The sequence below is a fragment of the Ochotona curzoniae genome, unplaced genomic scaffold (assembly GCF_017591425.1).
Source record: "Ochotona curzoniae isolate NIBS_2020 unplaced genomic scaffold, NIBS_Ocur_1.0 contig_2723, whole genome shotgun sequence".
NCBI classification, from domain to species: domain Eukaryota; kingdom Metazoa; phylum Chordata; class Mammalia; order Lagomorpha; family Ochotonidae; genus Ochotona; species Ochotona curzoniae.
The window spans coordinates 24,187,644-24,200,254 of NW_024465573.1; the positions used below are offsets into that span (position 1 = coordinate 24,187,644).

General features: G+C 51.3%; 1 protein-coding gene across 1 annotated transcript in view; it reads right to left on the minus strand.

The window, feature by feature from the left end:
• Positions 1-12,611, minus strand: part of DSCAML1 (DS cell adhesion molecule like 1) — a 302,952-nt gene that overhangs the window by 278,081 nt on the left and 12,260 nt on the right. The window contains exons 2-3 of the mRNA XM_040977288.1: positions 8,325-8,642; positions 4,980-5,126 (exon numbers count right to left, since the gene is read on the minus strand). Of these exons, the coding sequence (XP_040833222.1) occupies positions 4,980-5,126; positions 8,325-8,642 (465 nt within the window). The remainder of the gene's footprint in view (positions 1-4,979; positions 5,127-8,324; positions 8,643-12,611) is intronic.

Below are 12,611 nucleotides of genomic sequence, written 5' to 3' on the forward strand. Positions count from 1 at the left end.
AGCCTATCTGAAGCCAGGAGTTTCTTCCGGGTCTCCCATGCAGGGGCAGGGTCCCAAAGTTTTGGATCATCTTCTGCTGCTTTACCAGGTCATAAACAGGGAGCTGGATGGGAAGCAGAGCAGCCAGGACACAAACTGCTGCCTATCTGGGATCCCTGTGCTTACAAATCAGAGGATTAGCCAATCATGCACCAGGCCCTTAATTATTTTTTTTAATGCTTATTTTACTCATTTGTCTTTCTTTGAAAGGCAGGGCAACAGAGAAGGAGATACACACACAGATCTTCCATTTGCTGGTTCACCTCCCCAAAGGTCTGCAACAGCCAGAGCTAGGCCAGGCCAAAGCCAGAAGCCAAGGAACTCCATCCGGTCTGCTACATGGATACAGGGGCCCAAACACTTGGACCAGCTGCTGCTTCCCAGGGTACATTTTAGCAGGAAACTGGAAAGGAAATAGAGGTGGAGAAAGGACTTGATCCCAGGTAATAAAATGAGATTTAGGCAACCTAAGCAATGCTTGCCCCAAGGTGGGACTTTGCACACAGGACCCCTCTGGCCAGATTTCTCCTTGCCCCTCATCACACAATGCTCTCCATGCACTCACAGCCTGGCCAGGTTGGAATGACAGCGCAGCACCCATGGGCCCCATCTATTGGCTCGGAGCAGGGGGCTCCTTGAGGCTGCTTTTCCAGAGCGACAGCAGGCACATCTGGCTGTGTCTGAGCAGTGTCCAAAACACTCCCACTGGGGCCGACAGAACCACTCAGGATGCTGGGGAAGAGCATGCTGGGAAACTCCCACAAGGAGCCCGCATCAATATAATCAGGTCTGGTGGAAATGAAAAGCTATTAGGAACAGGGCCGGATTTATCTTTATATCCAGTAACATGCATTGTAATGGTGATCATGCAGATGGGAAATTAAACCACATCTCAGCTTCACTGGAGGCCTTAATTTTAATTTATGTTTGTGCACAGCCTTTGGCCCTCTTCTCCCCCCACCCACCCATGGGCTCTGGAGAGCCAGTTTACTGCAACATTAATTCCCTCAGGAGAGAAGCCAGGGGCAAGGTCTGTCCAACCAAAGAGGAAAGGCTGTGTGCTTCATTCACCCGTCTTTAAACAGCAAGTGTGAAGGAAGGCAGCCTGTTCAAGGGCAAGCGGGCAGGTGGAGGCTGGTGGAGTAGTACTTTAGTCTGTATCTTCAGCCTGCCCCTACCCTGAAAAAAGTACAACCGAAAAACTGGGAGGAGATTCCATTGCAACCCCAGGACAGGTGTGGCTGGCCAAAAAGATGAACCTGTGCTCAACTACCCAACTCCCAGAGCAGGCTTAGGGCCTAAGCCTGAATCCGCCCTCTCCAGACTTTCTCATTAAGAACTATGGGGAAAGAGATGGCTCCCTCTCTCAGGGACCTGCACCTGCTCTTGGGCCCCCTCCTCTCAAGGCATCTACTCTCCCCAAGGGGCTGCCCCTTGGAGCCCCAATGGATCAATCAGTGTCCCGCATGTCTCCTCCTGATTTCCAGTACCTGCTCCCGCTGACTCTGCAGTATCAGAGCCCAGCCCTGCAGATCCAAAGATCAAAGTCAACACAGCTTCCCTGCCCCAGAAGCAAATCCTGGAGTGTCACAAGAAAGTGATTCTGGCTCCTCCATCCTTCCTCAACCTTCAAGGCAACTGATCATTAAATCTCTCCCAACCGGAGAAGCTGCCCTACAGCCTCCCCATCGCAATACACACACACACACACACACACACACACACACACTGGGTGTAGCATGAATATGAATAGGGATAGCAGAGAAAGCCCACTTTCTTAGCAAAAAAAGCCTGCAAGCCATTTTAAAGGTACAAAATTTAGGCTTGTGGCTTGTGGGCTCTGGTCTTGGTCCCTCACTTAGAGCCTGGAGGATGACAGACCCCTCTTTCCAGCTGTTGAGGATCCCTCCTAGGCACATGTTTGTTATAACTGTGTGTCTTGGGGGGCAAGGGGAGTGACAGTGCTGGATCTAATGTATAGCTGTAGAAAGATCTAGAATGATGGATGGGGTGGGAGAGTTAGACACAGGAAGAAAATTCTGCAAGACAAAAGGCAAGAAAGGATTCTACAGAACCAAAGTTGAACACAGCCCTGCAGATTAGCATCGAGGCCACTTCCCTGATAATGATGCCTGTTGGGGCCACCAGCACATCAAAGGCAGCCCTAAAGCACCAACGAAAGGGCTGCCTGAGGCAAACTCACTGCCTCCACTTCCTCAACTCGGGAACCCACTAGCCCATCTGGGTCTCTCCTGTGGGCTGGGTTCTTCTTGCCCATCATTCCCATCTGATGTCACTGCCTCCATCCTGTCCCAGCTGCCTTCAGGATTCTTCCAAACACCCATGCATTCACCCCCTGAGTATGATGAGGGCATTCACCCTGACTGTGGAAGGCAACAAGCACGCTAAAAGCCAGAGATGCTGGATGAAGAAGACAAACCAGTGACCTCCCACGCCCTCCTTCTTGGTCAAGGAGGTCTTGGGGAGGCTGTGACTGGGGTGAAGGAGGACACTGTGTCAGGGAGAGCATCCTGTATTCCCAGCAGTGCCCATGTACATAGCAGCTCATCTCATTCTCTTCTCGACTCACGGGGCCCATTTCATAGCCAGGGAAACTGAGGGGGTCTGAGACTTACTTGCCTGGTTAGTAAATAAGGGAGAGATCTGGTTCTAGATATGAGGCTCTTAATCTCTACAGTGGACTCAATTCTGTGAGGCCTTCTCTAAAAGATTCACATTGATTTTTTTCCCCCCTCTTCTAGAGGCCACGGCCCTCATGGTGGCAGCCAGAGTAACACCTAATTGGATGTATGTGTGTGGGAGTGGGGGAGATGCTGCTGTGTGAGGTTAAGTGCACAGGCTGAAAAACAAACCCGGTCCAAGCCTCTATCCTTGCTGTCCTCGCTTAATGGACCCGTGACCCAGAAGTTACTTTGCTTCTCTGAGCCTCCTTCTTCTTGTAAAATGGAAAGGGTGGGTGGGTGCAGCATACACATCATGGGCTTTTTGTGAGGCTAAAATGAGATCATTGATGAAAGTTCCTTAACCCAGTGCCTGGCATATAATAAACACTCAGAGTAAAAAAAAAAAGCCTTTAATAATTATTTCTATTTTAATGGACATCATGCCTTGTCTATACACTCAAGTGTATAGGAAAGCTCTGCATTCTTTGATTCCTTTAAATCTGACCCTGTAGGAAATTCTGTCTCCATCTGTTTCCTCCAGCCACACCACTGAGCCTTCTCCAGCACCATCCTGCCTGTGACTCTTTTGTCTCCCAAGACAAAACACCTGCTATGGTGGGAGTGTGTCTCTGATGGGTTCCTGGGCCCGAAGCTTGGTCCTCAGTGTGGTGGTGTTAGAGAATGGAGCCTGCAGGAAGCGTATTCGGTCATGAGGGAGGGAAGGATGAGACACATTATCAGTCCCTTTTACGGGATAGAGAGTGTTGTCTCAATTAAATATACAAATGGGGTGGAGGATGAGTGTGCATATGGTTTTTTGCAGTTCTCATGGTGTCTCTACATGGAGATTAACTTCCACATGGCCATCGTGGAGCCTCTTCTTTTCTGGTCCCAGAGGAGGCACAGGTCAACCATGTGAAAATGGTGTCCTGAGTTGACAGGTAAAGGGAAGGAGCTACAATGCAGGACTGGCAGCAATTCCAGCTCATGTATTCCTTCCTATCTCCTTGCCTCATTTGCCAATATCACCACTACATGATCACTCCCTCTCACAGGCATTACCTTTGCAATACTATCCCTTAAACTAATATCCACCAGTGCCATATCCTTGAACCTCTGGGAACATGAGCTAAATACACCTCTTTGCTTTGTAAGGAGCCAAGCCTCTGGCATTTCACTAGAGTAGTGGGAAAATGACCAATGGAACAGCCATCCTAGCCTTTCCCATTTTACAAAACAGCAAGAGCGGTGGTCCCCATGTAGCTCTGAAGTCCTGGCTGGCTACAAGCTCTGAAGCCAGCAGAAATAATGGCCTGGCCACCTGCCTGGAATGGAGAGAAGCCAAGAGGACTGAGCATAAAACTCAAATTAATGTCTCAAAAAAAAAAAAAGTATCTGGTCATGATAGCTGTCAGTTCAAACTCAATTGATCGGGAGTTGGCCCAAGAATCATTTCACGCACAACCAGCCAGAGACCATCACACTCAAGCTCAAGGTGCTCCAGGAGCCCCTCACCCAATCCCTGTACTCCACAGATGGAAAACAAAGTTGAAGGCAACAGATCCTCTGCAACAGACAAAGATGGGTGGGGAGGGGGTGGCCAAGCCCACCTGTTAATAATTGGAGGCCCAGAGGTACACAAAAGCCTTGAGGTTCTCCCTTGGGGTTCAGAGGCAGATAAGGACCAGTCATGAGGGGTCTTGGAATCATAGCAGCTGCAAGATGGGGAATCTACAACACAGCTTCACCTTCTTCCCCTCCATCCACTCCGCCCCACCCTACTCCCACCATTGGCCGTGGGTGAGGCACCCAGATCACTGGCGAAGTCCACAGACAGCTTCGGGAATAATACAAGCCACCCTGGGCATGCTTCCCGCAGCAGATCCAGGGGTGGGGAAAATCAGTACTTCACCATATCTTTCACCACATCAACACAAACCTCAGCCAGCCTTTCTCTCTCCTCATCTCACCTTCAACACCGAAAAAGCTACCTCCAGCCTTGCCTTCTCTGCCTGGGAGCAAAGTCAAGCAGGACTCCAGTGTCTGGAAGGATGGCTGCCCCATCCCTTGGGGCAGGAGGACTGCACACATGCACAGCGAAGGCCACCTGCGGACAGGCCTTCACCTCCCCATACAGAGGAAGGTCAGACAGACACCAAAGAGTGTTTTGCCAAACACCTGCAATCACCTGCAGACCACATTCAAGGCCTGGATCAGTTCAGAAAACCAACCGCCTGGCCCCATGGTCTGCCTTACCTGGGGTGATGGAGACTGTGTCTTTCTCCCAAGACACAACGCTAACATATTCCTGCACTGAAGAGGGGATGAGGCACTTGAAGACAGCCACGCTTCCACGCATTGACCTTTGATCCTCCACCCGCACGGTGTAGGGTTCCCTGAAGACTGCAGAGAGATTGGGGTAGGGGTTTGGGGTGGAGACACGAGAGAAAAATAGGAGTCAACCCTGAGCCTCCACTGGGTCCCTCACTCACTCAGCCTGGAACTTCCAGCCATGATCCCCTTCCTGTCTCCATCAATCTCCTCCCCACCCCACTGGGGAGCTGCTCTCCCTCAGGACTCTCCCACCTCCCTCTGCAAGCCCAACCTTTCTGGATAGCATGGGACCACCAGGACGTTCAGGGCAGTCCCTGAACCTGGAAATGGCACCATATTCAATGTGAGAAAGTATAAGTAACAATAAAATACATTAAAGCTCCTCTAGGAAAGGTTTATTACATTTTTTAAAATAATTTTTTATTATTATTTGAAACGCAGAGAGAAATTGACCCACTGGTTCACTCCCCAGATGCCCCAACAGGCAGGGCTGAGCCAGACCATGATCTGGAGCCTAGAACTCCATCTAGGTACCCCATGTAGATGTCTGAGCCAACTTCTTCTGCTTTCCTAGGCACATTAGCAAGGAGCTAGATCAGAAGTGAAGCAGCCAGGACTCAAACATATGGGACACCAATGTTGAATAATGACAATATTAGGGTCCTGGGTGTCCTGTATTATTCCTGAGGGTCCTGTCTCTGCCCTGTCTGCCTCTGTGTTCTCTCCCAGGGGTTCACTCAAGCCTTGCACCCCATTCCTTGCCAAGTAGAGCTGGCGTGCCCAGAGTTGCCCTGCCTCCTGACCTTGTCCCTCAGCAGGCCCTTGAGCAGCATGCTCACCTGCTCTCTCCGCCATGGTTGCTGGGGCAACACTTAGGGCCCTGGTTACAGGTGCCCTCCAGGTACCACACTTGCAGTCCCTCCTGGCATCACCAGGAGCCTCTTCATTGCCAACTGGCCAAGCCCTCCCTGGCCCTTTATTCTCTCCCCTCTCCTTGCTGTGGCTGTAATTGAAGCAGGGGAGAGAGGGGAAGGCAGGGAAGCAAGCAGTAAGGAAGGTTTTCTGGGGCTGCGGTCAGCAGAGGCCTGAACAAGACGCCATCCCTACATGCCAGACACATATCTTGTATGCAGAACACTGCAGAGAGTCAGCTCTAAGCAGTGCTGAGGAAGGGGATAGGGGAGAGGGTGCAGCCCGTGGCCTGCAAAGGGTAGGCTGTGGCACCCACTTCCCATGACAGCCTAGGGATAAGTGCATAAAACAAAAAGACTCCCATCAAGGGAGTTGAACCTTTGGAGCCTCATCTGCATCACTGGTGGCTGTAAAGGAACCAGCACTTGGACAAGGTACTACCTCTGTAACCAACTGGCTATGGGCAGCCACTGGACCATGGCTTAACCTCCCCTCTTCTGTAAGGAGCACTTAACAGTCTGACAATGAAAATGGCCTCCTAACCTCCAGAGAAGCAGGTAACTAGAAACAGGCCAACCCCCTTCTCCAAAGCCAAAGCATTCCCGCAGGGGAGGCCAAAACCTATACCTAGGCTCAGCCCTAGGTATGGCCTTAGCACAGCACTGCAAAAATCCTCATAGCAGAGGAGTCCTGGAAACCCAGGAGAAAAAGCTGACAGCCTGGTGCTTGGGTTCTTAGAGCTCACCATCTCCCAGCAAACGCCAAGGAAAAGGCAGAGCTCTCACTCTGAAGTCCTCCTACTCCCACTGCTTGGGGCCTTGTGAGAGGTACCCTCTGGCCAAAGCAGCCAGGAAGGCGGGGAGCTCATCATGCAGGTCCACCCCTGGGGAACCTGGCCTCTTTCTTCGGTGTGCCTGGACTTCAGGAAAGGTGGTGGGCTCGAATTGGACTATCCCTGAACCCTCGCCCCCAGGCAGCTCTTTTGAGAACACCACGCCTCCAGCCCAGTGCTTTAAGACTGTCTGAAACACACCTTAGCAGGAACTGTGACACACCAGTGTCATCACGCCCTACTTAAGAAGAGCTGATGTGAGCCATTTGCTTGCCTTCAGGCCTTCCAGACATAGCTTTTAAAAGGCTGCCTGAGGAACCCTCATTCCCCTGGCTCCATGATCTTTCCATACTTCAGGACCCTTTCTGCTCAATTGTGCTTCATGTATTTTGTTACATTTTACCTGTTTGTATCCTATGCCTGGGACTCACAACTCTGTTAAACTCCAGTACCCATCAGCAGTGGAAGGGACAAATAAAAGAGGCATTTGATGTAGCAGTTAGGATGTTGCTTTGGACACCTGCATCCCATATTGGAGCATCCAAGGCTAGACTCCCAGCCCTGCTCCTGGGTCCAGCTTCCTGCTGATGTGCACCTTGCAAGGCAGCAAATGAGGGTTCAAATCCTTGCATCTCCATCACCTACAGGGTCCTGAGACCCAGATGGAATTCCTGGGTCCCACTTCAGGTTGGCCAGCCACATCTGTTGTGGACATCTGGGGGACTACATCAGCAAATCCAAGATCTGCCTTTCTGTCTTTCAAATAAATAACTATTTTTAAAAAGTTATGGGAAATGCATGTCAGTGCCAAAAGTTTTGTAATCCATACATGCACGAGGTCATAAAAAAGCTCATTAAAAATGTGTATTATGAAAAAAAAAAAAACACCTTGTATTAAGAAAAAAGCAAGCTACTACTGGCATGATCCTACGTACGAGAGACAAGAGAACTCATGCAGTAGGACCCACTCACCCAAAACACAACAACAAGCAAAACACTAATATTTTTAGACATCAGGAGCTGCGTTATTCTCAGGGGAACAGTGGCCAGAAAAAGCATGAGGGGAGGCTTCTGAACTGCTGATGCTGCATTTCCTGCTTTGAGTATTTGTTGAACTTTGTGAAAACTCATCAAACCGTGTAATTATACGAGATAGGCTTTTTAGTATACTTCAACAAAAATTAAAAAAAAAAAAACTCCTGAGTCTAAGATTCAAGTAAGTAGTTCATGAACACCCTCTCCTTCAAATTAACAAATGAGGTAGGGACAAAACCTCAGCTTTGCAAAAGGGTAAACCGAGGTTCAGCACCAGATCTCCTCTACCAGACGAACAGCAGGAGGAATGGAAGCTTGGAATCCAAAGTGAACACCAAACCTGTCCCGGGTCAGCTTCTTCAGAGCCCATCCCTACCCCCAGCACATGATGCACCTGTCCACCTGCTGTCTCTCCACGCCCTACCAGCCCCGTGGGCCAGGGTGCTCCTCTACCCCCCGACCCTGCGCCCTGTACTCCTGCCCTGTACCTGCTTTGACGCGGATGTTAGGGCTTCGGATCTTGCCAGCGGCGTTCTCCGCGGTGCAGAAGTAGTCATTGTCGTGGATAAAGCTATTGAAGGCGGAGGGGGAGAAGGGATAGAGCTGCAGCGTGCCGTTGGCGTGGACGTGCCTGATGTGCGGCACGTCGTAGATGTCGTCCCCCGTGGCCAGGTACCATCGGAGAGCCGCGCTGGGGGAGCCCGCGGCTGGGCAGGGCACCACCACCCCCACAGAGCTGGAGAAGGTGACCTGCTGCAGGGAGTCATTCACAAAGTAGAGGCTGCTGCCGACATCTTCAGGGCGGGCTGTGGAAGGAGGCAGGGGAGAGATGGTTAGGATGCACTCTGCTGGCCTTGGAGGACCACTTCAGTAAGGGTCAAGCCTCAGGAAAGTGTGCAAGAAGCACTGACTGAGCAGCCCCTCCCTCCCACACACATGGCACTGGCCCAGGAGAGTCAGAGGGGGTCCCCATTCCTGCAGAAGCTTATGACATAGTTAAAAAAAAAAAAAACCAAGTCTCATCCTCTAGGCCATGCCAAGTTCTTTGGAAAAGCATGCCACAGACCATTAAACTGGAGAGGGTTTGCAGTCCCATCCACCATGACCTTAGGACAGATGCTGATATAAGAGAAATCAACCTTGGTAGGAGCATCCACCATCTGTAGGTGTTACCTATGGACTAAGGACCCTCCAGTGACTTGTCCAGGAACACAAGGCTAGGTTATAAGACTCAAGTATGAAGTAGGATTTCATGGGAGTGTATGGTTCTTTTTTTTCACTGCCCCCGCCCAACCATGCCACAGATGAAAGGTAAGAGGTCTTGAGACTACGTCCCAAGAGGAAGAAGGAAGATGCAGGGACTGGGATGGACCCTGGAGAACTGTCTGTCCAACCCTGCAGGTGGATGCAGAAACTGCACTGCCATGAAGGGGCTGAACAGGACCAGTGGTACAGCTGACAGATATGATCCCAGCCTCCCACCCCTCACCCCCAACACAAGCTGCCTGCTGCACTCCCTACCCCCTCGGGTTCTCTGATCCCACACTTGCAATGCAGGGGTGGAAGAGTGGGGGAGGAGGACTGCACAAGACTGCAGGTTGCCTTCTAGCTACTCGCAGCATGTGGTTCTTCCATCCTCAGCCACACTGGAGGATATTCTGCTTATGGTTGACAATGGCATGGCTGCCTCCCCCTGAGCATGGGCCATATGCTCTGCTCATCCCAAAACAGAGTCTTGGGTTTTCCCTGCTCTTATCCCAGCAGCCCATTTGATCTCAATGCTGGTATTGGTGGCAGGGTGTGGGGAGAGGGGAAGGTCCCTCCCTCCCAGAGTTTGCCCCTTTCAGAAGGCCACCCACGAATTGAGACTGATTGCACCGGGTTGAGCGGCGGCACCAACCAGCACAAGCTGAAATGGGCACAGACCAGGCCAGGCCAGGCTGTAGCATCTGCTGGCAAATGCTGAGGTGAGATAAGCCACACCAGACTGGGCTGCAGCACTTGCCAGCACACACAAGACTGGGACAGGGTGGATGAGCCTGGTAGGGATGTAATGGGGACTCTACTGGTAGGTCACTACCATGCTGACCAGTGTGAGAGCTGGAACTGAAGGCAGACCAGGATGGGTAGGGCTACAATACCTGTTGGCCTACACATGAACTGGGTTAGGGAAAGAGACAGACTAGAGTAGCCAATCATATCCATTGGTGCAGGCATGAGCCAGAATAAGGGTAGGTGGGTTGGACTTTGCTGCAGCAAGTCCTGTCAAACTAGACTGCAGAACCACCTGGAGAGTACAAGATCTGGGGAGAGGAGTGGGTCCAGTGGGGAGATTGTAGGCTCCTCTTTGAAGGGCTGTAACTCCCACTGGTGAGTGTGAAAACCAGAACTGGGAGTATGCCTGGCAAGACAGGTAGTGGCACCTCCTGGCATGAGTGTATACTGGAGGGTAGATTCTGTTAGGTTGAGTTGGGCTTCAGTTCCCAATGATGTATACGAGATCTCAATACGATATGGGGCAGACCGGACCAGTTCACTGCACATGCTGACAGGCACAAGAAACAGAGCCGGGGGGGCCAGATCAGTGGGGGTTATTGGGGCCACTCTGACTGGGCTGCACTCCTTCTGTGGTACATGAGGGCCGAGTGTGTGTGGGGCAGAGCTGGACTGGGCTGCAGCACCCATTGGTTTGTTGAAGATGGAGGGCAAAACAAATTGATCAACTATCCTAGTGAAGCTTGACAGCAAATTTCTGGGCCAATGGAGACTCGGAGGTAGACTATGACAATCAGTCGACCTCAGAAGGATTTCCTCATCCTTGGAGCAGCGCTATCAAGCAGCAGCTCAGAACTATCAAAAATACATGAATAGAATCCTCAGAAAATACTCCACAATGGGCACCCTGGGATGGCAGTTCCCCATCCTCCAGGTAATGCAGTGATTGGGAGGCTGGGCGTAGTTTCTTCTCTCATATTCCCCTCTCCCCCAAATACGGAAAGAGAAAGAAAATGTATAAACAGTGGTCTCACCCACTCTCCCTGATCCTTGACCCTTCCCACCCTGATCAACTATGTAAACATCATCAATAATAAAATTAAAAAACAAAAAAGAAGGCCACCCCTGAACCAGTGGGAGCCAACCCAGAAGGGAGGAATTGGTCCCATGCTCCCCTGCTGCCAACCATTGCCTCTCCACCAAGAAGACCAAGAGTGCAAACAAAACACTCCACTGCTTGTTTAAAGAACATTGCAGGGGACCCAACTTGACCTCAATTTCCACAACTTTATGGGCAGGGGGAGGGCCCACATCCGAACCGTATTAATATTCTTGGCTTAACTCTGCGCTGAGAGCCTCGAGGGAGAAGACGCCAGGGTGGCTGGTAGAGGGAGGCCATTAAGCCTCATTGGTCAGAGCAATTCACATCATCTCATAAAAAGCCGTGATGAAGCCATTAGCAGCTGCGCTGGAAGACACATTCTCGGGCTCCTTGCTGCGGCGTCGGAGCATTCTCTTAGCAGTAGAAGCATTTGCGGTCCCTCCAAAGCACCATGCTCCTAGTGGCCACAGGGGACTTGGGCAAGGGGACAGCCTTGGCTTGTCTTCCGTCATGTTTCCCACCCCCACAACCTGGGACAGTTCCAGGGACAGTGACTGATCATGTCCACAGGGGAGTTAAGGGAGGGGGATGGGGTACCCTCAGAAGCTCTGAAGCATGCCCCCCCATTCTCAGTGGCCAGAGCACATCCTCCCCTTCCCCCATCAAGCAATCGAGCCATTTCATCAGCAGGGAAACCGAGGCTTGAGGCAGGCTTATCTGAGACTCCACTTCCTCCCAGGGTCCCAGCCAGCAAGTACTGGCGAAGCACTGGACCTGCATGGCCTCTTTCATACCCAGAGCAGCCCTAAGAAGTTTCAGTGTTATTATCCCCACTGTATGAAGGCAGAAACTAAGGCATTTCCCTGAGGACGCACCACTAGGAAGAGCAGGTGCTGGGATGCACACTCAGGCAATCTGACCTGCAGCCACTCTCTTAACCGTGACTGTAGCATTACCACCACAGCAATCAAGAAGACACCTTCACCTTCCTCACACATGGCCTGGCCATTGCCTCTCGCTTCCAGCTGATCAGGAATGAGATAGACTCAGAGGTGTACATGCACACATTAGTTCCCACCCCCTACCCCCTGGGCAGGGGGCGGAGGCTTTGGTTCCTGCTGGGACCACTGGTCATTCCAGGCAATCCTTAGCTCTTGCGAGTGAGGCTATCACTAGAGTGCGGGGTGCTTTCCGTGACAACCCAATTCATCAGCCATCCTCTCAGCGGCAGCTCCTTGGATTCTAGGAGCCCAGATCCGTCAAGGCTGCAGAATGGGTGCACCCTGCACCTGACAAACACCGAGGAGGCTGAGACAGATCCCTGACAGAGAGGGACTCAGGGTTTTTCTGATGCATGGGAAAGCGCGACCCAATTGCTCGGGGCAATGGGAGTGGCGGCGTAGATGTGACATGGCCCTGCACAGTGATGACATGTCCACAGTTATCACAGCTACAGCACATTTCCCTGTTAATGCCAGCCACTCACCCTCCACCTTTAGATGCTTTATTTACATGGTGGTGGGCATTCTTTTTAATCTCCTTGGCTTCCTGGGGGCTATCACAATTATTTTAACTTTACAGATAAGGAAATAAAGGTTGAGGAATTAACTGAACAGCCCAAAGTCACACCACACACAAGGACTGCAGCTGGTACAAGACCCCACCTTAGCCTTTCCAC